The sequence below is a fragment of the Rhineura floridana genome, chromosome 11, assembly GCF_030035675.1.
Source record: "Rhineura floridana isolate rRhiFlo1 chromosome 11, rRhiFlo1.hap2, whole genome shotgun sequence".
Taxonomy (NCBI): Eukaryota; Metazoa; Chordata; class Lepidosauria; order Squamata; family Rhineuridae; genus Rhineura; species Rhineura floridana.
The window spans coordinates 24,010,928-24,033,144 of NC_084490.1; the positions used below are offsets into that span (position 1 = coordinate 24,010,928).

The 22,217-nt window shown below is 45.9% G+C and overlaps 1 protein-coding gene across 1 annotated transcript; it reads left to right on the forward strand.

Annotated features, from left to right (window-relative positions):
* The first annotated feature begins 1,118 nt into the window (after window positions 1–1,118).
* LOC133366786 (serine protease 33-like) lies at window positions 1,119–15,442 on the forward strand. The gene is made up of 6 exons (XM_061590271.1): window positions 1,119–1,140; window positions 5,417–5,443; window positions 8,722–8,884; window positions 11,683–11,954; window positions 13,262–13,431; window positions 15,164–15,442. The coding sequence occupies exons 1-6, from the start codon at window positions 1,119–1,121 to the stop codon at window positions 15,440–15,442; spliced, it is 933 nt and encodes a 310-aa protein (XP_061446255.1).
* Window positions 15,443–22,217: the final 6,775 nt, after the last annotated feature.

Sequence of the window (22,217 nt, forward strand, 5' to 3'; positions counted from 1 at the left end):
TTCTCACAGCAGCCAGCCAGATGCCTTTGGGCACAAGTTCAACAATAAATTAAACAACTAACAATTTGCTGCCCTTTCATGACCCTCAAAATCAGCTATCTGAGGCAATCACATCACTTTGCCTAATGGTAGGGCTGGCCACAGATGTGTCCCCCCCCCATGGCGATCCTGGTACCCAAGGTTTTCACCTGAGTTGTGTTGGCCCTGACTATACTCCACAGGCCCTCATTCCTGAAAGGAACCTTCTGTTTGCATTTTCCGCAGTGTTAAGTTTTTCTTTAGTTTCTGTTCCTGGTTTTTGTTTATACCTAAATCATCTGGTTCCCCAGCTTTGGCTCTGATGTCACTATTTTTGTTTTTCACTCAGGTGTCCTAGAAAATGAAGCCCAAAGCAATGAATATCTCTCAGCTGGAATGTTTGAAAATGCATCTACTTAGAACTGTGCAGCAAATATGCTAATCAATGCCTGAGCTCAGGCGGTAATCCTGTAATGATGAAGGAAATGTTCCTTCTTCCCCCTGTGATGATCTTAACATTGCTCTTGTTGTAACTGCAGGGGCAAAGACCAAGATGAGGTAAACAGGGCCACTATTCTGGGAGTAAATTACTGGCACAGGTATACATTTGATAAGTAGAAGGGCCATAGATCAGGTGGTGGAGTATCAGCTTTGCATGGAGAAATCTCAGGTTCACTCTCTGGGATCTCTAGGTAGGCCGGGGAGTGTCCCTCGCCTGAAATCCGGGAGAGCTGTGGCCAGTCAGTGTCAACAATACTGAGCTAGATGGACCAGTGGTCTGACTCAGTATAAGGCAGCTTACTATGTTCCGAAGTGCATGTAATGCTTCATGCAATCATAAAGATGCAAAACTAGACTCTAGTGCAGGGATGGGGAACCTCAGCTCTGGGGTCCAAATGTGGCCCTCCAGACCTCTCTGTCAGGCCCTTGGGACTCTTCTCAGGTGACACACTCTCCTGAGCCAAACCCTTCACTAGCCCTGCTTTTGTACCCTCTTTTTGCCTGTCTTGAATGTGTCCTCGAACCCTGACAATGCTCCTTCCTTGCCTGGGTGGTGGATAGAGAGGGGTGTGTGAGAATGTAAAAACTAGCCTGAAACAATGGAAAATGGACTGCCTTCAAGTAGATCCTGACTTATGGTGACCGTATGAATAGGGATTTCATGGTAAGGGGGTTGACCATTGCCTCCCTCTGAGGCTTGTCCTCCCCAGCTGGCTAGGGTCTGCTCAGCTTGCCATAGCTGCACAAGCCAACCTCTTCCTTGTCCACAACTGCCAGCTGGGGGGCAACGGGGCTCCTTGGGACTATGCAGCTTGCCCACGGCTGCTTAGGCGGCAGGGCACGTAACCCCTGAGCCACTCACTGTGGGGGTGATCTTTAGCTGGCCCTTGACACCCAGGAGCCACAAGCGGGGATTTGAACTCACAGACTCTGGACTCCAAGCCATGCTCTGCTCCCACTGTGCTATAGCCTACTGCAGCATTTCCCAAACATTGGGTCCCCAGGTGTTGCTGGACTACAGTTCCCATCATTTCTGACCATTGGCCATGCTGACTGGGGCTGATGGGATCTGGAGTCCAACAGCATCTGGGGACCCAAAGGCTAGGAAAGGCTGGCCTACTGTACAAAAATAAAATTTGCATTCATTGCTCAGCCCACTTTTGCTTCTGGCCCTGTCCACCATTGGCAGGTGGCCCCCAGAAAGTTGCCCAGAAAGGGATGTGGTCCTTGGATTGAAAAAACATCCCAACTCCTGCAGTAGTGACTAGGGATGGGAAAATCTGTCAGTTTTGGTTCTCTCTGTTTCTAATTTTTCCAGTCTTAAATTCAGTTCTGCAGCAATTTGTTTTTTTCAAATCCTCATGAAAATTCTTCAATGTTTTAGTGAGAATTTCTCTTACTAGACACAGTTTTGACTGACGTATGCATTCTTACAAGCAATTTCTCCTAAAATTATGCACCTTTGTATGTCATTTTATGAATACATTCATTTTAATGCACGTTGTCTCCTAATGCATGAATTTTTGTAAACATTGTTTGGTGGAGAACTACATTGCAAAATTCAGATAAGTGCAAATTTTGAAGGATGGCTGTGTTTTAGCTCTCATATTGTTTCTGAAAATGTGAATTTGATCAATTCTACCTTTAAATGTGAACCAAATCATATTTCTCCCCCACCTCTATTAGCGACCAGAGCAAAACACCCCGAGGGGCAAACTGTATGTCACATTATTCACTTTTTTAAAAAAGTGGGATTTAAAAAAGTGGGATTAAATTGGCCACATTTGTTTTGGAGAAAAAGCAGCCATAGGGCTGCATTGGGAACATTCACCTCATCTCCATTCATTTCCCAGCAAAAGGGGTGGGGAGCTGGACATTGCAGCCCTCCTTGGGTAATGCAATGTGGCTTTATGGTCTCTGTACACAGACGTAGATTGCAGCCTGTGACCTCTGTGACTAGACAAGACCACCCAGTGTCAGGGGTGGTGGGTGGGCTTGGCTGTCACTGTGCTTTCAAACTCAGCATTGGGGCTTTGCATTTCTTTGTAGGAGTGAACGTCAGCATCCATTTAGATTGGAGAGAATTAAAAGTGTGCACTCGGGGTCAGCATCGGGATGGGGCTATACCACCCCTCTTGCCATGAGTTAATCCAGTATTTGGCGTAAAATCTATGGTGGCACCAGAAAGTAATACAGAAAAAGGAATATGGTGGCATTTCTGGGGTGGGGATAGAGATCTGAAGGCCTGGAAAAAAACCAGGAGAATTTGGGAATTTTTCCCCCTTTCCCTCTCCCAAAAAATGGGGAGGGGGAAAGGAAAAACTGTCCCCCCCCAATTTTCCCATTTTTATTTCTTTTTTGGCCTTAACATCTCTAGACTGGGGGATGAAGGATTTCCTGTGTGCCTAAGCTCCAAAAATGCCAAAAATGGTATATATCCCATTAACATCATTCCTTTGATGTAATTGCTGTTGTTCAGTTGCAAGAAACCCCCTGAACTGCTCAGGGTGCAGCCTTAGTGGAATTCCCAGTTCACGGATCAGGTATGCTCCGTCCTGGAGAAATGCTTTTCCGTCAAGTAACAACAGGGCCTTAGCAATGTAGGGAGGAAGAGGAGAGCGAGTGAACGACTTCTCTAGGGCCTCCTCTTACTTCTTGTGGTGCCAGGCCAGTTTGGTGCTCTCAAGCGAGACAGGCTGGGCTGCTGTCAACTGTGTCCCAGATGGCAGCCCAACTTGTAGAACTTCATGGCACTGCAGAGAAGCAAACTTGCTCTAATCTTCCGCATAGCCTAACCCTTCACATCCATAGCCCTGGGATAGGGAACCTGCTGCAACCAATGGGTCACATACAGCCCTTGGGCTAATTGCATGTTGTTTGCAAGGATAGGGGTGGCAGAACAAGCGCTATAGGATTCTTCAGCACTGCAAACTCCACCCTCTTTTGAGCCCATTGCCTCACTGTGGGTGCTACTGCTTCATTGGTCCATTGAAGGCAATGGAAGCATAGGAGGTCCTTCCATTAATAGAAAATAATGACTGATGGAGTTTGTAGAGGAAGTGGCGAGAGTTAATGTCATGGTCAGAGTGCTCAGCTAGACCTAGGGAGTCCCAGGTATTGAAACACTTACAGTCACCAGCTAACAACAACAAAGACTTTGAGCCAGCCTATACACCACTGTGGTAAAATCAAATCTTTAAATGTCAGCAGGCCCTCCCTTAGCATGTGTGGGGCCCAGGGCAAAAGCATAGTTGGGGGCTCCCCACATTTGCTCTGGGTCACTGTCTTGGTCTTGGCCGAGTTGCCGTAGGTGCGCAGGCACCAGTCCTGGAACTGCCGGCCCAGCTCGCTGTCCCCGGGGCGGCTACCACTCGCTGACTGCAGCAGGAGCAACAGTGGCAGTGGCAGCTTCAGCATGGCAGGCAGGCAGGCAGGCGAGCGAGCCCCTGTCCCGGGTGGAGAGAAAGAGAGTGAGAGAGCGCTGCACTGCGCCCTTCCTGGCATGGCAAAGGCAGGGAGGGAGGAACGGGCTGGTGAGCAGATCGCCAGGCATGCCCCCCCCAAAGTGCGGGGCCTGGGGCAACTGTCCCGCTTCCCGGTGCCTAGGGGTGGCTCTGAATGTCAGACTGCTGTAATTATGGAACAGAGGGCGCAGTTTTAAGCACTCGAGACTGTGAAGGCTGGGGGTGCTGAGTCTACTCCCATGCCCCTCTCAAGTCATATCTCAGGGTCTTTAGCCTTCCTTAAAGCAAATCTCCTTAACAAAGAGAAGGTTCTTGGCCACTGTGCCATGGTTATTAAGGTATCTCCAGCAGTCCTCCTCAATTTTGGAGTTGATGTTTTTCAAATTGCTAGTAAAGTTCAATTATCAATTAAAGCTACAATTATCCCGGATCTGGCCTTGGCACTTCTTTTCCTTCAAGGGGGTTCCATTGTTCCTAAAACTCAATTCTCTCTCCTATCCAGATTCTTATTTGCAGCGAGGCTTGAAATAGCCAAACATTGGAAGGGGGCAAACATTTATAGATAAAAAAATGGTTTACCAGACTTTGGCAACTTGCACTAGATGAAAAATTAACTCAAGAGTGAAAAAAAGCCTGGGGGGAGACATCCTCCAATAAATTTACTCCAATAAAGACTCCTGCTGGGAGGAAGGGCGGGATAGAAATCAAATAATAAATAAAATGAATAAATAAATATGGTATCCCTTTTTATGTTATGCTATCAAAGATGGCGCAGAAGCGAGGCCACCCTCATCATTAACTTCCTTTTGGTGGGATGTGTATCCACCTTTTTAATTCTATTATTCTGCTTTCTGGTATTCTTTCTATTTTATATATAAAGCTTCTGTTGATGAATGTACTCTTTTTCTATTTTATATAGAGTGACATGTTTATTTACTTTGTTGTTTTACTTGTTTGTTGTCACATTTATTAGAAATCTCAATAAAACACTATTCACAAAAATAAAAGGTATCTCCAGTAGTCCTACTGGATAGACCAGTTGGATTAATAATACCGACCCCACTCTTACAGTCCAGAACCACAGGGCTGGAAGGGTCCCCAAGGGGACATCCAGTCCAACTCCAATATCATAACTCTTTGATTGGGAGAGTCCTGAGTATAATGACACAAGCCTGTCACCAGTGTGTGTAATTTGGCCCATTGTTAATAAACTGCAAAAAAAATCAGTTGAAAACCTCACTTGAATTTTTACTGCTTGAGAACAACAGCAATTTTAAAATTAAATGTTGAGACCCTCATCCTTAATTATGAGATAAGTTAGTTTGTTGTTCCCTGATTTGTTCATCCCTAGTCCCAGGTTTGCTTTTGAATATCAACTCTTCTTTACTGAAGACTCACACCTCCTGTTTCTTCTCTTTTTCATGTATTTCCAGGAGATACAGAAAACGGCACACAGACAGGTAAGCGATCAGCCACAGAACAGCAAAGAGGGTGATTCTCTTAATGAAACGCACCCATATTAAAACTTATCTAAATCTGTCCTGCAGCGCCCTCTTGAGTTTCTAGTCTGTACACCTAATTCCACATGTTGGACTTTTGGCAAGCAAAGTTGGTTTATGAGCATTTGAGCTCTTCAATATGGCTTGGCTACAACTGACAGTACTATGATTGCACATGTTTCTGCCAGACAGGAAAGCAACTGTTCCATTTCATCTCCACCAAATATGTATTTTTTGTGCTAGGGTGACCATGCCTCTTGAGGGTCAGACCTAGAGATGGAGGTGGAGCCTGGAAGTTTAGGGGTAGTGCCTGACAGATCAAAGGGCAAGTCCTGATAGGGCCTGCACATTCTAGTAAAGCTCTGCATAACAATTGAGTTGCAGGGGCAGGGAACATTTCTGAGCCTGAGGGCCACATTCCCTTGTGGACAATCTTCTGGGGGCCACATGGGGTGGTTGGTGGGGCCAGAGGCAAAAGTGGGTGGAGCAACAAATGCAAATTTTACTTTTGTACAGTAGGTTAGCTTCTGCACACACTCACATGTCCCCCTCTGGCTTTCTCCATGCAGGCAACCAAAACATATGATCAGAGTTCAAGGACATGTTGCAGCCAAGGAGACACACTCAGCTGGGCTGGTGTGTTTGTGTGACCTGGGGAAAGGGGATGTGGCTAGGGAGTCCTGAGGGCCAGATAAAGTGGCTTGGAGGGCTGCGTTTGGACCCAGGCCTGAGGTTCTTCCACCACGGATATAGAGGATCAAAGGTGGAGCCTGACAGGACCAGCCTTTGTGCTCTTTAGCTTGACTTTGTCCATTTTCTCTTGCTGCACCGTATTCCTGGGATTGTCTCCCAGAGCACTTGCGGGCTGCTCCCTCCATTTCAGTTTTTAAGTCTTGTTTCAAAACCTTCCTTGCTTCCAAAGCTTTTGGAACTTCAGCTTGGGTTTTTTGTTTTCTATCATTCGGATACCTAGAGTTTGTGTATTTGAAGTCCTTGATTTGTTCTCTGTTTGTTTCCCCTCCCTTCCTTTGTTGTCCTCATTTTGAATTTTATTTCGATTGAACACTTTTTTGGGCAGAGACTTGTTTTTATTGTTTATTTTTATGTACAGTGCCATTTGCATCTGACAGCGCTATATAAATAGACGATGAGGATGGTACTGTGGGTGGAATTCAATGCTAATTTAATGGGCCAGAGTAGACCCATTGAAGTTGATGGACATGATGAACTTAGGTTCATTAATTTCAGTGGGTCTGCTTTGAGCTGACTACAACCCTGAGCGTATAGTTAAGCAGATAGCCCATCCCAGATGCACCAGACTCCCCAAGCATGGCGCCCCAAGTGGTCATCTGGGTTGCCTGTCTGTAAACCTGACACTAAAGCTTGCTGGACAAGGAGGTGCAGCCAACAGCAAAAGCTCAGGTCTTGTGCAACTCTCACCTTGTTGTTCGGAGTGGTGATGAAACCCAGGGGTGGGTGGGCTCTGAGGAATATGGGCTGCCCCATTGCTGATCTGCTAACTAAAATATGTAACTTGTCCCTTGGGTCCTCCTCCGTGCCTGAGGACTAGAAAGTGGCAAATGTAACGCCAATCTTCAAAAAGGGATCCAGAGGGGATCCCGGAAATTACAGGCTAGTTAGCTTAACTTCTGTCCCTGGAAAACTGGTAGAAAGTATGATTAAAGCTAGATTAACTAAGCACATAGAAGAACAAGCCTTGCTGAAGCAGAGCCAGCATGGCTTCTGCAAGGGAAAGTCCTGTCTCAGTAACCTATTAGAATTCTTTGAGAGTGTCAACAAGCATATAGATAGAGGTGATCCAGTGGACATAGTGTACTTAGACTTTCAAAAAGCGTTTGACAAGGTACCTCACCAAAGGCTTCTGAGGAAGCTTAGCAGTCATGGAATAAGAGGAGAGGTCCTCTTGTGGATAAGGAATTGGTTAAGAAGCAGAAAGCAGAGAGTAGGAATAAACGGACAGTTCTCCCAATGGAGGGCTGTAGAAAGTGGAGTCCCTCAAGGATCGGTATTGGGACCTGTACTTTTCAACTTGTTCATTAATGACCTAGAATTAGGAGTGAGCAGTGAAGTGGCCAAGTTTGCTGATGACACTAAATTGTTCAGGGTTGTTAAAACAAAAAGGGATTGCGAAGAGCTCCAAAAAGACCTCTCCAAACTGAGTGAATGGGCAGAAAAATGGCAAATGCAATTCAATATAAACAAGTGTAAAATTATGCATATTGGAGCAAAAAATCTTAATTTCACATATACGCTCATGGGGTCTGAACTGGCGGTGACTGACCAGGAGAGAGACCTCGGGGTTGTAGTGGACAGCACGATGAAAATGTCGACCCAGTGTGCGGCAGCTGTGAAAAAGGCAAATTCCATGCTAGCGATAATTAGGAAAGGTATTGAAAATAAAACAGCCGATATCATAATGCCGTTGTATAAATCTATGGTGCGGCCGCATTTGGAATACTGTGTACAGTTCTGGTCACCTCATCTCAAAAAGGATATTATAGAGTTGGAAAAGGTTCAGAAGAGGGCAACCAGAATGATCAAGGGGATGGAGCGACTCCCTTACGAGGAAAGGTTGCAGCATTTGGGGCTTTTTAGTTTAGAGAAAAGGCAGGTCAGAGGAGACATGATAGAAGTGTATAAAATTATGCATGGCATTGAGAAAGTGGATAGAGAAAAGTTCTTCTCCCTCTCTCATAATACTAGAACTCGTGGACATTCAAAGAAGCTGAATGTTGGAAGATTCAGGACAGACAAAAGGAAGTACTTCTTTACTCAGCGTATAGTTAAACTATGGCATTTGCTCCCACAAGATGCAGTAATGGCCACCAGCTTGGATGGCTTTAAAAGAAGATTAGACAAATTCATGGAGGACAGGGCTATCAATGGCTACTAGCCGTGATGGCTGTGCTGTGCCACCCTAGTCAGAGGCAGCATGCTTCTGAAAACCAGTTGCCGGAAGCCTCAGGAGGGGAGAGTGTTCTTGCACTCGGGTCCTGCTTGCGGGCTTCCCCCAGGCACCTGGTTGGCCACTGTGAGAACAGGATGCTGGACTAGATGGGCCACTGGCCTGATCCAGCAGGCTCTTCTTATGTTCTTATGTTCTTATCGTGGGAGATTACTCCTTTGCCTGGACGTCCAGGAAAGAGGTTGAAACTCTGGTGATTGTTGATTTTCTGGCAACTTCTTTCTCTCTCTTTCTCGCACACGTGTTTTGCCAGTGTGTGGCCAGGTGGTGGCCAAAAACCGTATTGTGGGAGGAGAGGATGCCTCTCGTGGGGCTTGGCCATGGCAAGTCAGCCTCCAGTATAAAGGAAAGCATGCCTGTGGCGGGACCCTCATCAGTGCTGAGTGGGTGCTGACGGCAGCTCATTGCTTCCCAAGGTGAGTAGCTAGGAGACTGGCCTCCCGGTGAGTAACTGGGACAAGGAGTGGGCTAAAGATCTCACCCAGCATTTTCAAAGAACACAGAAGCAGGACTTGTGAGGGCCTACCCTACTGCCCCTTTGAGGGAATTACAGGCCCTTCCCAACATGTTCAGCATTCCTTTTTTTATTATTTTTTAAAAGCAAGCCACACGTCCTTGTGGAGAAATAAAGAGAAGGATGCACAAAGAATTCTACCCAGTTGCGCACTATGGATTAACAGATATGAAGACATCATAGGCCACCTATATTATACTCTGGTTACTCAGCAATGATTTGCTGCCCTGCTATGCTTCTTGACCACAAAGTTTGCCACCAAGGGCCTGCTCATAAATCCTCATTCCTATCCTCTTTTGTTCTCCCTGAATCCCACCCACAAGGCTCCTCCTGGGAGAAAGGGCGGGTTAGAAATTTAATATAAATAAATAAATACATAAATAAATAAGAGAACCCAGGAGCCTCAATAGGCAGCCTGTAGGGATGGGGGAGAAATCGGATTGTTTGCATTTTAAAGTGAACCTGCCTAATTTGCACTTTCCGAAGCAATATGAGAACTGCAACACAGCCGTCCTTTGAAATTTGCACCTCTCTGAATTTTGCAATGCAGCTCTTCAACCGAACAGTCATTACAAAAATGCATAAATTAGGGAAGAGTGTGCATAAACAGGAATCTCTTGGTGGAAAATAACATGCATTATATTAGGAGAAATTGCTTGCACAAATGTGTACGTTTGTCAAAACATATTTATTAGGAAAAATTTGCACTAAAATGCTGAAGTTTTCATGAGGATTTTTTTTAAAAATCACAAATTGCTGCAGAAATGTAGAAAACCAAATTTAACCAAAATGTGAAACGGAGAGAACAAAAATTATCAGATTCTTCCATCCCTCGCAGCCTGCTTCTGTATCAGGTGTCCTGCGCTTCTCTATCCTCACCTCAACACATAGTTTCCACCACAGCTTTCTCTGTTGTTTCTGGTTGGCACTGGTCCCACAATCATCATCGTTAATTCAAATTCTCTTGCACCCTTCATTGCAAACCGATGCATGATATTGTTCATGCATAATGTAAATCCAAATGGCCACCACAGGTGGTAAACAAAGATGGTCTTGTCTGCAAACACAATGCCCTTTTCCATGTATTAGAGCAGGGCTAGAATAGTGCTGCAGGTCCTGCCTTTAAGCTCTGCCTCTTACCATTGTGCTGCTCTTGTGCTTGCTGTTAGATCCAAAGTAGAGAGACTCCTGTACTCATAGAGGCTCCCCATGTGTTTTAGAATCCTAAGATGTGTTCAGACATTTGCCTGATCACTTATGTGCCAAACTTTGTAAGGGGCCAGGGGTGTGCGCCCAATGTCATTGCTCAGGCTTTTGTTCTACTCCAGAGCTTGGAAAAGTTACTTTTTTGAACTACAACTTCCATCAGCCCAATCCAGTGGCCATGCTGGCTGGGGCTGATGGGAGTTGTAGTTCAAAAAAAGTAACTTTTTCAAGCTCTGCTACTCACATTTTGGAAAGCGATGGTCTGCATAGGGATTTTACTTGTGTTTGCTTAAACATGAGTAAAATGCCTCATGTGATCAGGGACCATGCTGAGAAGTTGGGGACTGAGCAGTGGGGGTTGGAAGAGTGTGAATGAGGACACAGGGGGGCAGGCATTGTACGTATGCTTCTGCACCCTGTTGGTGTTCACCTGTTGAGGTGAATGCCTGATCGTACCTCTTGTCTTCTAGGGCAGAGCTTCCTATACTGTGGTCCGTGGACCATTGGCAGTCCATGAGCTTCATTCAGGTGGTCTGCGGCATGTCTGTGGACTGGTGTTTGAAGACGGGAGACGGCACATCCATCACATTAAACAATCACATTCCATTTTCATTGTATTTAATTGCTTTTTTTATTTCTAAAATTGTATTTCAGTTTGAATTCTACGGAATGCAAATTGTCATACAAGAAAATACAATGTAAGAAATGAAAGAAGCAATAAAAATACAATGCAAAAAATCACCCATCACCTGTCACACACCCATCACGTTACAATTGCTACAACAGGCAGAAAAATTCTTAAGTGATCTGCCAAGGCCGTCAGCAATTTTTGAGTGGTCTATGAGGGAAACAAGTTTGGGAACCACTGTTCTAGGGTTCTAAGATGTGTGGGGAACCTCCACAGGTATAGAAGGCTTCCCGCTTCATAGCTGAAGAGAAGAGCACCTAGAAGTTGCTGGGTGATGGAGACAGGAGCAGGCCTCAAGGCAGGGCACCGCAGCCCCATTCTAGTCCTGTTTCCTCTTTACTGCAGCAATACTGGAAAAGAGCTAAGGATATTTGGCAGCCAGGACAACAAAGGTGCTGATGGTCATTGGGGATGCCAGGTGCTCAGGATGGATGCCAAATGTGGGCTTGGGCAGTCGCAGCATGTAAGATGAGCTGCTGTGCTGCCCTTCTGATTTGGATGGGGTAGGGCAGGGTGGTGGTGAGGGCAAGGAAGCACTGGATTGATGGCGGCAGGCACAGATGCATGCACACCTGTGGCTGCTGCCACTGCCAACCTAGTGCTTCCCCTGACCTTGCCCATCCTGGTCCATGTGAGTGGCAGTGCCCCTGCAACCAGGAAGGTGGTGCAGTGGCTGTACCCCTCCTCATGTGTGATGAGTGGGCTTGGCATAATTGATCATTTGGGTAAATGCTCAAATAGATGCTCTTTTCCATTTAGAACTCCCCCTCCCTGAAGGCTTGACTCTTCGTTGTATCTCCTAACAGGAAGGCAGCACTCTCTGACTATCGAGTGAACTTGGGCAACTACCAGCTCTCCAACCCAGACCAAAACGCTCTGTGGTTGAGAGTCTCCCGGGTGTTTGCACACCAGGGCTACGCCGGAGATGGGACCAGTGGCGATATTGCCCTGGCCCAGTTGGAACATCCTGTACGCTTCACTCAGGTCATCCTCCCGGCCTGTCTCCCAGATGCCAAGGTCCAGTTTCCAGGCGGCACCTTATGTTGGGTGACGGGATGGGGAGCCCCATATTATGGAGGTGAGGAGGCATTGTGGGGGTGAGGCCTAAGATTAGAGGGACAGAAAGCAGTAAGGTTGAGGCACAAAAAGGCAATGGAGGACAGAGTTGGACAAAAGCTGTTTTAAGTTAAGACAGGCAATGAAGGGCTGCAGCTCAATGGCAGAGCATCTATCCCCAACATGTCCAGTAGGGAATGGGACATTTCCTTGCCTGAAACCCACGACGGTTGCTGCCGGTCACTATAAGGGAGCTTCCTAGGTTTCTTACGTTGGGGTAAAATGGCTTGGCTGTGTGGCATTTCTGGAAATGCTTTGAATGGGTAAGGATGAAGGTGCTCTGTGAGGGTTAGCTTTGTTTTTAACCTGCATTTTAATTGTGTCTCCTCCTCCTTTTTATTGAAACCACCATGGGGCTTTTTGATGAAGGGTGACATCAGAAATGTCTATCATGAATATATAATAAATGTTAATAAATAAATAGGTTCTCAGAGACGTTTAGAAGGTTTTTTTCTTAAGGGGCAGATAAGGAGGGTGGCTTGGTAGGGTTTGGATAGTTAGGTGGTGTGCAAATCAAGGGTCACTGAGGCTGCGTACACACCATACACTGAAAGCACATTGAACACACATGATTGTCGTCAAAGTATCCTGAGAACTGTAGTTTACCACTCACAGAGTTACAATTCCCAAAACCCTTAACAAAATAAATTTCCCAGGATTCTTTGGGTGAAATAATGTGCTTTACATGTATGGTATGTACACAGCCTTAATTCCTTCAAAAGGCACACTTTTAACTGGATAGAGTGGCCATTGCCAATCTAGCATCCTCCAGATGTTTTGGACTACAACTCCCATCAGCCCCATCCAGCACAGCCGGATCCAAAACATCTGGAGGGCACCAGGCTGGCAAAGGCTGGGATAGAGGGATTAGCTTGGACTGGAGTAAGGCTCATTTGGAGGAAATGGGAGGTATTTAGACCTGACTGAGCTTGTAAGTAAAGGTGAAATTAGTGGTAGGGTTTTTGAAATTGTGTGGCAGCTTGATTTGATCAGGGCTCGGTGGCCCTCCAAATGTTGATGGACTCCAACTCTGATATCATCAGACCCAGCAAGCATGGCTAAAGGTTGGGAACTAGGAGTCCAACATCTGGAGGGCTACAGGTTCCCCACACCTGGTTTAGATGATGTGATGGGCCTGGATTGGAGTGGGCAAAGTGTGAAGTGGGAGGCAAATTTTCATCTCTTCCACTGGTTGTATTTAGTTTATTCTGGACTGTTTAATTTCTCACACCCACTCTTTCTTCCCTGCCATCTTATTTTTGTCTCAAGCTACCCTGGGGGCTCCCAAAACCCTGCAAGCGATCCAGGTGCCCTTGATACACACAATGCCCTGTGATGCCATGTACCACATTGGCACGGGTATCAACCCCAGTACCCGAGAGATCAAGGATGACATGATCTGCGCTGGCTATGCCAAGGGAGAGAAAGATGCATGTCTGGTAAGAGAGGAATGCCAGTGGGTGTGCAAGTGGCAGAATAGCAATGGGGGTGTATGGCAAGGATGAGGAGCTTGTGCCCTTCCAGATGTTGCTGAACTCCAACTCCCATCAGCCCGAGCCAACATGGCCAGTGGTCAGGGATGATGGGAGTTGTCGTCTAACAACATTTGAAGGGCCATAGGTCCTCCACCCTGGTGTAGGAGATGTCCAGGGCTTGGATGAATGTGAGGACACTTGCTGGGATGGTTTTAGCCAATAAGGGTCTGGGGTGGGCAATGGTTAATTTCTGAAAAGATCCTGGGAGTGTCAGGCATGTCAAGGCTAGAGATATGAAGGGGAGAAAGCCAGAAAAATTAAGAACTCCCCATTCTTCAATTTTTCAGGAAAAAATAGAAAGAAAACCCACACATATTTTCCTTGTATTCTGTCTTTTCCTCTAGGCCTTTACATCTCTAGTCAAGGCTGAGATGAAATGCATTCCTCAACTTGCCACCCTTTTTCATTGAGCAAAGTCAGGGAAGTGCTATAGGGGATGAAGCAAGTGATGAACTTGCCACCAGTAGGTAGTGGTTCTCTCTCCCCATCCATTCTCCCCAACTTCCCATCATTTCATACAGTGAAGCAATGCTTTTTACTCCCAGTCTTGGGCAGGGGTAGGGAACCTGTGGCCCTCCAGACGTTGCTGGACTACAGTTGCCACTGGCCATGCTTGCTGGGGATAATGGGAGTCCAGCAGTATCTGGAGGGTCACAGGTGCCCCCCTGCTCTAGTGCAGAGATGAGGAACCAGCAGACTTCCAGATGTTGGTGGATTATGACTTACATCATCCCTGAGCATTGGCCATGCTGAAGAGAGATGGAGTCCAACAGCATACCCTAGGGGCTCCACCCCTGCTCGCTTTGCTCACCAACCCCTCCTACTGTTGCCAGCGGTCCCCCTCCCTCCCCCTGCACATGGGTTGCCAGTGCTCCCCCCATGGGTCACCAGCACTCCCCTCCCCTCATGGGTTGCCAAAGCTCCTCCCTCCATCCCCCATGGGTCACCAGCACTTCCCCCTCCCACCCCTCCAACTGGTCACTAGCACTCCATTCCTCCACCCCCACAGGTCACCGGCACCCCTCCCTCCCCCATGGGTCACCAGTGCTCCCCCTTCCTCCCTTCCTCCTATAGGTCACCAGCCCTGCCCCCTCTTCCGGTCCTTGAATGCTTATGAAAATATTATATAGGAAGATATATATGTGGGCTGGTGGGGGTTGGGGCTGGTGGAGGGAATGGCAGCTATTAATTGCTGCAACTCCAAGGAGCGTTATTGCTGTCATGACTACAAAGCACAAGGTAGTGAAAAAGGGATGGATAGGTATTTGGGGGGAAAGTGTTGGTCCCTCCTTCAAAATTAGGAAAAAAAGTAGGAATGTCTGAGTCAGACTTAAGTTTCCCAGGCAGGCATAATTATCTCTTAACTTCCAGGTAGGCATATCATTGTTATGGTTGCTTAGTGTGGAGAGGAAGGCTTTCTGCACATGTTCAGAAGCAGCATGAGAAAAGGATTTTTTTTATCTCAGTGCAACTGTATTAGGCACAAGAAATTATGTAGCAAAGAGCCAGTTGGGGAGATGGTTGTGTGTGGAAAGTGAACATTCTTTTAATTCCTGGACAGTAGTACCAGGCATAAAATAGATTATGCTGCAGCCTGGACTTACAGACTCCCATGATCTGCTTTTTTTCCACTTAGGGTGACTCTGGAGGTCCCTTGGTTTGTGAAGAGGATGGTGCTTGGTTTGTGGTGGGCATTGTGAGCTGGGGTGACCTGTGTGCTGTCCCCAACCGCCCAGGCGTCTACACCCGTGTCGGCTTCTACGAGGACTGGATAAAGAGGCACTATCCCAGAGCTCAGTTCGGCCTTGTGAATATCACTTATTACCAAGCATCGGCCTCCAGCCTTGTCCTCAAAGATTTACACTTATCGCTTCTGTTCACTGTCTGCTGCCTCACTACCATTCTTCTGACATAGAGGAATATTAATGTGTTCTGGTGTTTCCCTCACTCAGATGAAGTGTTATGGAAAAAGAAAAAGAAAAGCCCTGTAAAAGCCCAGGTTATCTGTCCAAAAATCTGTCTGAAGATTACTGGTAGTGCAGTAACTTCTACTGTTCTATCATATAACCTCAGGGACATATCAGGAGCCCGATTCTGAGGGGCTGGATTCTGGAACTTTGGAGAGTACTGAGATCTGACAGCTACAGCAAGAACAGCAGCAGACCTTATGGACTTACAGGAAGACCGGAGGCACAGGGAACGATATAGTCTGGTGAGGGAGCAGGACTTCTTCACTTTCAACACTGCCTTCTATCTCTTCCCCTCTCACCTGGTTTACTGATCTCTCACATTGGAACGGGCTTTTGCATTCTGCCCTAAAAGGTGCTATTTGTGCAAACTAGTGAATGTATATGCACATTTGCACAGTCTATGCTGACCACTGAATTTCTTATTTTATGGAGCAGAATTTGGACTCTCCTGCTATGGCTGTCTGAGGGATTCACATGACCATCTCCACACAGTGAAAAGAGAGAGTTGCACCCCCGCACTGCCACCTCCACTGATATCTGCATGTTAAACCAAAGTTCTACTCATGTACATGCAAAGAGATCCTCCATGTGAGAAGGGACCTTGATTGATGAAAGAGTGCAATATACATGCATCAGTACACAAATAGAACTCCCCTGGTTGTAGTCTGGGTGCACGGACGCAGGGGGGAGTGAAGCAGCACTGTGTGGTGGTTGCAGAGCTTGCCTGCACAACCCCGCGACCCCCGCCACACCTTCTTTCAGCATGTGGAGAGGGTCGTGTGAACCCTCCCAAGCTGTCCTAATCACAGTGGAGGCTGATCTATAAGGGCAAGTGGGGGATGCCATTTGAGAATGCTCCCCCAGGTTAAAAAAACAACTTGTTGCTAAATGAAAACCAGCAGGACAGTGGAAAGAGTTGGGATGGAACCATTCTCCCTGTTGTGCAAGTTCTCCCTTTGTAGGGTGGTGATAATGATGATGATTGGGGAGCATTCAAAAACAGAATCTCTTCCAGTGAAAGCAGCGCAGTGCATTCTACCACCTCCACATCTTCTAACTGATTCTAGGAGGAAGGGCGGGATATACATTTGAGGATGATTATGATGATACCTCATTCTGCTGCTCATGTAAATTATGCCTTGATACAGTTGTGTCCCCCCCCCAGCATTTCTTGCATGAAAGGGAAAGCTGTTCAAATGAGAAGTACGATTGTGTTTTTCTGCCAGGCCAACCAATGTTGTATGGGTTCTCCCAGCTTTGTCTCCACCATCCATGCCTGAGATGGAAAAGCCTTCGTGCGTAAATCCCTATGTTTGTACAGAGGCTGTCCCAGATTCTGAAACCGTCGTTGCACAGGGTTGCAGATTGCAGGGAAGCCTCCATGTGTAGAGATTAGGGATGGAAAGATCTGTCCATTTTGGATCTCTCAGTTTCTCACTTTTCTAAGGTTAAATTCAGTCCTCTACATTTCTGCAGCAATCTGCATTTTTTCTTTTAAAAAAACATCCTCATGCTCTACCATTTTAGTGTGAATTTCTCCAAATAAATACATTTTTGTAGGCAGTTTTGACAAAGGCACACATTTTTGCAAGCCATTTCTCATCATTTCATGCCTTTTGGCATGTTATTTTCACTTATGTATTCATTTTTATGCACACTTCCCCTAATTTGTGCATTTTTGTAAATGTTGTTTAGTTGGCGAACTGCATCCCAAAATCTAATAAATGCACATTTCGAAGGATGGCTGTGTTTCGGTTCTCATATTGTTTTGGAAAGTGCACATTTGATAAATTCTGCTTGAAATGTGAACTGAATCGAAATTCTCATCCATCTCTAGTAGAGATCGACCGATGAAGATTTCCTGCCTAAGACATTGTGAATGCGTGGACAGGCCAAGTCTTGGGAGAAGCTGTGCAACCTTATAGGGGTGTGTCTGAAGCTGGTGGCTAAAGGTTCCTTCAACACAGGTTTGCCCCTTCATGGGAGCACCATGTGAAAGGGGCTTGCAACTAGAGATGGGTGAATCCACCAGTTTCAATTTCTCTCAGTTTCACATTTTTCTAATCTTTAAGTTAAATTCTCACCACCACATCAGTTTGCATTTTTTAAAAAAAGGCACTAGGAAAATTTCTCAGCATTTTAGTGCATTTTTTCCTAATATGCCCATTTTTGCAAACAGCGTCCCTTAATATAATGCATTTTCAAATTTTCAGATACATGAAGACATGCATTTTTTATGCACATTGTCCCCTAATATATGCAATTGTGACTGTATTTCAAAAATTTGGAGTAGTGCAAATTTCAAAGGATACATAGAATCATAGCATCATAGAATAGTAGAGTTGGAAGGGGCCTATAAGGCCATCGAGTCCAACCCCCTGCTCAATGCAGGAATCCAAATCAAAGCATTCCCGACAGATGGCTGTCCAGCTGCCTCTTGAAGGCCTCCAGTGTCGGAGAGCCCACTACCTCTCTAGGTAATTGGTTCCATTGTCGTATGGCTCTAACAGGAAGTTTTTCCTGATTTACGTACACTTCGGTTTGCATGTTGTTTCAGGAGGTGCAAATTAGGTAGTCCTGCATTAAAATGTGAACCAAACCAAATGTCTCTCCTCCATCTGTAATGGTAACAGTACCTCATCTCCTAGTCCTAGGGAGTGCTTTGTGGGAGAATGCCCTCCTCCTCCTTGCTACCCACAGACATTTTCTGTGTCTCACTTTCCATTTTGGAGCCAAACTATGCTTACTGGATTGGGGTGTGCCCCCCTGGGAATTGTCACAAAGCACAGTTAGCTTCAAACCATTATCTGTAAGCGTGGCTAAGAACAGGTTTGCATTATTACTGTTAGGAGAAAATGAAAACAAGAGGTGCACATATAATGCCAACCATAGTTAGTTGCAAAAGAACTGAAGAGGGGTGGAGATGCCAGTGTGAGACTGGAGGAAGGAGGGAAGGGGTGGCGCATGCAAGCTTACAGGGTGTTCTTTCTCACCACCAGTATTTTGTCTGCACTGTAACTGTGGGATTTGGCTGCTGGCAGTAATTTGGGATTGTGCCAAGGGGGGGGGAGAAGACTGTAGATTTTCTGTTGTATTTCTACAGTCTGTTTTGATCAATGTCAGTAGGATTGAGAATTCATTGCTCGGTAGTGTGTGCAGAGCTAGGGGTGTGGGAAAGGGTGCCATTTCCACTTTTTACATCTTGTGCCTAAAAGTCTAAGGAAAGACCTTTTTCTTCCCATTCCATCTTACTTAATATGCGTGCAAGAAGGAATTTAAACAACATCGTCCTGAGGAAAGTTATGAAACCTACCCACAGAGACCCAAATCCAGACCAAAGAGGCTAGTCCCCATGGTGCATTGACACTTTTTGCCACCAACACCAAATTATTGGGCTTTTTTTGCTGATCACAGCAGAGGCATAGCTGCCCCCACTTGGGGGGGGAAAGGAATTTTGTTGCTGTTGGGACAGCACAGATGTCCTCAGTTGGCAGCTGAGCCATGGCACTTTGCCAATTTCCTCCCCCACCCGAACTAAAAGTATGACAGAAGCTACTTGGAGTTCTGGTTATAACTTCCACATTGCAGCCCCAACTCTGAAATGTACAAATGATGATAATGGAGAGGAAGACTTTGGTTTTGCTCACATGACAAATGGTGTTGTTGATGTTGGAGGGGGGCTTCCCTGAACCTTGTATTGTGGTGAGGGTATAGAGAATTATCTCTCTGAGGGATTCAGTTGTATCCTCCCTGCCCCCAGCCAAACAAGACATTGCCCCGAGAGATCTCTCTCAGTGGGCAAGTTTTTAAATGCAAGACAAGTGGTGGGAGGCTGCCTGTTTGAGCAGAACAGCAGAGGCTGCTATGGAAAGGGCAGGGGAGGGACAACTTAACCCTTTTCCTTCCTGCCTTTTGTCAGCTCATAAGCAGCTTTTCTTTGCATGGGAAAATACTACAAGGACCCCCTATTTCTCTCTCTCCCTTCCCCCAGCAAAGCTGGGAAAGAGGGAAGGTTTTGAGTGATCAAATGGCATGAAGGGAAAAGGTTAAGCAGCCACTCTTGATTGTAGTCTTCTAGATTGCTTTTCAGGTTTGGTTTTTTTTTTAAAATGATGACTGTGCACATCTCACCTGTATAATGTCTAATCTGGCCCTCAGAGAGCTACATTTCTTAGAAAGAGAGAATGATTGTGGGTCACATTACTTGTATCCTTCCCCTAGAGGGGGCAGAGAGAGGAAACAGCAGCTTGGAATGAAGTGGTTTACAACAGGAAGAGTCGATTAAGATGTTTAGTTTGTTCTGTCCTCTTAAACCAGTTTAAGTTTACACTCAAGGGGTGTTCACATGGTACATTCAATGAGTGTACAATCTGTATGTGTGCACACAAAGAGTTGAACTGTACCCGCACACGCTTATTCACATGTAGAGTTCAACAAGTATACAGTCTGTGTACCGGTACACAATGATTGAGCTGCACAAATTAGCAAGTGTACACTCTTTCATGCAAACACTTGCACGTGTGTAGAGAAAGCTTGTGCCTGGGCTCAGTGTAATGTGTGAACAAGCCTTCTGAGACTACTGTTACACTTGCCTTTGAATAAGGATAGCTGGGCCATGGTAAGGGAGTAAAGTGTGTTGATTCAATCGAACAGCTTAGAGCAGAGGTGGGGAACCTTTTCTGACTGATGGGAGAGGTCCTTATCTCCCCACCCCTGGATGGCCCAATCTGACAGATGGGTGGGGCCACTGTCAATCATCTGACATCATAGTTACATTAGGTGATGCTGCGCTTTGAAGCCCTGACTGTCCAGACTTCAAAGCGCAGTATAGTGCTGTTGGAAAGTGCTTTTGCAAACAGCCCACTACTGCTCTTTAAACCTCTGATTTTTGGAGGATTAAAGAGCAGTGTGGGGCTGTTTGCAAAAGTACTTCCAAACAGCTCATGCTGCTTTTTGACTCTTTGGTTTTTGACTTCAGCTGGATTGAACCCCACTCTGCCACCGATCAGCTGCCATCACCCAGTGATGGCAGCTGATAGACGAGTAGGCTTATTTGGGGAAAAATGTCCTCATGGGCCAAGACTGGCCTGCAGGCTAGAGGTTCCCCACTCCTGGCTTAGAGAATAGAGCTGGAGGTATCAAGAATCTGGTGATGAATGTGGGCCACCCTTTTGCATATTCAAATACAGAAAATAAATAGTTTTTCCCCTAGATGAGTCTCACAAGACTGTCTCTTTCTTAACCCAACTCTTCTCTCTCCTCCCCCCCATTTGATGCTGTTACCCAATAAAGGCTAGCAGGACAACATTGCTAACATTCTTCCAGAGATAAGAGTCACCTCAGGTCAGAAAGAAATCTTGATCCTGCCTGGTGTCAAGGTTAAAAGAGTTTATTGTGAAGGGAAGGAAAGAGACTGACAAGGATGTGTGGGAGCCTGCGTACCGGACGAGGCTCCATTACTCACACGGAGGGGGGATTTCACCAAGGAGTGGCATGCCTGTTACAAAAATCTGTCATGTGATATACAGTACAAACAATAAATAAGGTCATAAATATACATACTTGGCACCATGCTGGTGAGTCAACGTCATGTCATGAAATAAACCTGGCCAGAATGTCTATGGCTGCTGAGGTTTTGCTTTTGGAGAGAACAGTAAAACCCCATTTGCAGAGGTAGTGAATGGTGGATATGATGTATCCAATATATATATATATTAAAAAGGAAGAAAAACTCAAGAATCCTGCTGCTCCGTCACCTGAACATCCACACCATACATTTTAAAGCACTCATATACTACTTTAACAGTAATGGCTCCCCCCCAAGAATCCTGGGAATTGTAGTTTGTTAAGGGTGCTGACTTCACTGGCTTACAATTCCCAGCATCCAGGTATGCAGGCAATGGTGACTGGTGGCTCCATGTCAGTGGAGCAGTGGAATCTGCTCCGGATTTTAGTCTGAACTTTCAAGGAGCTGTCCAAGGTGATGAACCTCCTTGAAAGTGTTAGAATAAGCAAACTTGCATGTTCCCCTGTAAAAAGGGAGATGTTCCCTCCAAGGGATAATTGGGGAATATCTGTATGTACCTGTTTACCAGTGATGTAACTTCCTAAAGGGTGGGGTTACCTGGCTTTTTCTTCCGCCTCCTTTGTCTGGGATATTTGCGGATTCCTGCATATCCACCATTACTGAGTTTTTACCTCTGGGAGAAGCATCATGGCAGATGCTCTTCCTGAGAGCATCATCACCAAAGACTAATGGACTCCTAATCTTTCCATCTAAGCTAGAGCCTATGTTTCCTGAACATATGAAAGGTCATGAGTAAACATTCTTTATCTTTTTACCTAAGAATACTCTGTCTGTGAGTTATTTGACTAACTAGTATGTCTGAGGAAAAGGTGGGCTGGTTTTATTCTCAAACTCCACTGTTGTTACTAAATACTTCTGCTGGAAAATAGGATTAAAACAATGTTCCTATTTTCATTGGTTTTTAAAAAGAAAAAAAACCAAACAGAAAGTTCAGACTAAAACCCGGAGCAGATTCTACTGCCACACTGACATGAAGCCACCAGCCACTACTGTATACAGACCCTGGAAGATTACCCTGAAGGAATACAGTCTTCAACTGAAAAAAAGTTGCCCTCTCCTGCTTCGGTAGTTGCATGACAGGCAGAGGTCAACAGCAGGTGACATTTCATCCACTGCATGTCTTCCAAGCTAGG

Excerpts from the sequence above, each read along its gene's own strand:
- LOC133366786 (XM_061590271.1), top strand. The coding sequence starts at position 1,119 with ATGGAAAATGGACTGCCTTCAA. Across the intron at positions 1,141-5,416 it reads GGAAAATGGACTGCCTTCAA|GAGATACAGAAAACGGCACA; the intron begins GTAGATCCTGAC and ends ATGTATTTCCAG. Across the intron at positions 13,432-15,163 it reads GAGAGAAAGATGCATGTCTG|GGTGACTCTGGAGGTCCCTT; the intron begins GTAAGAGAGGAA and ends TTTTCCACTTAG.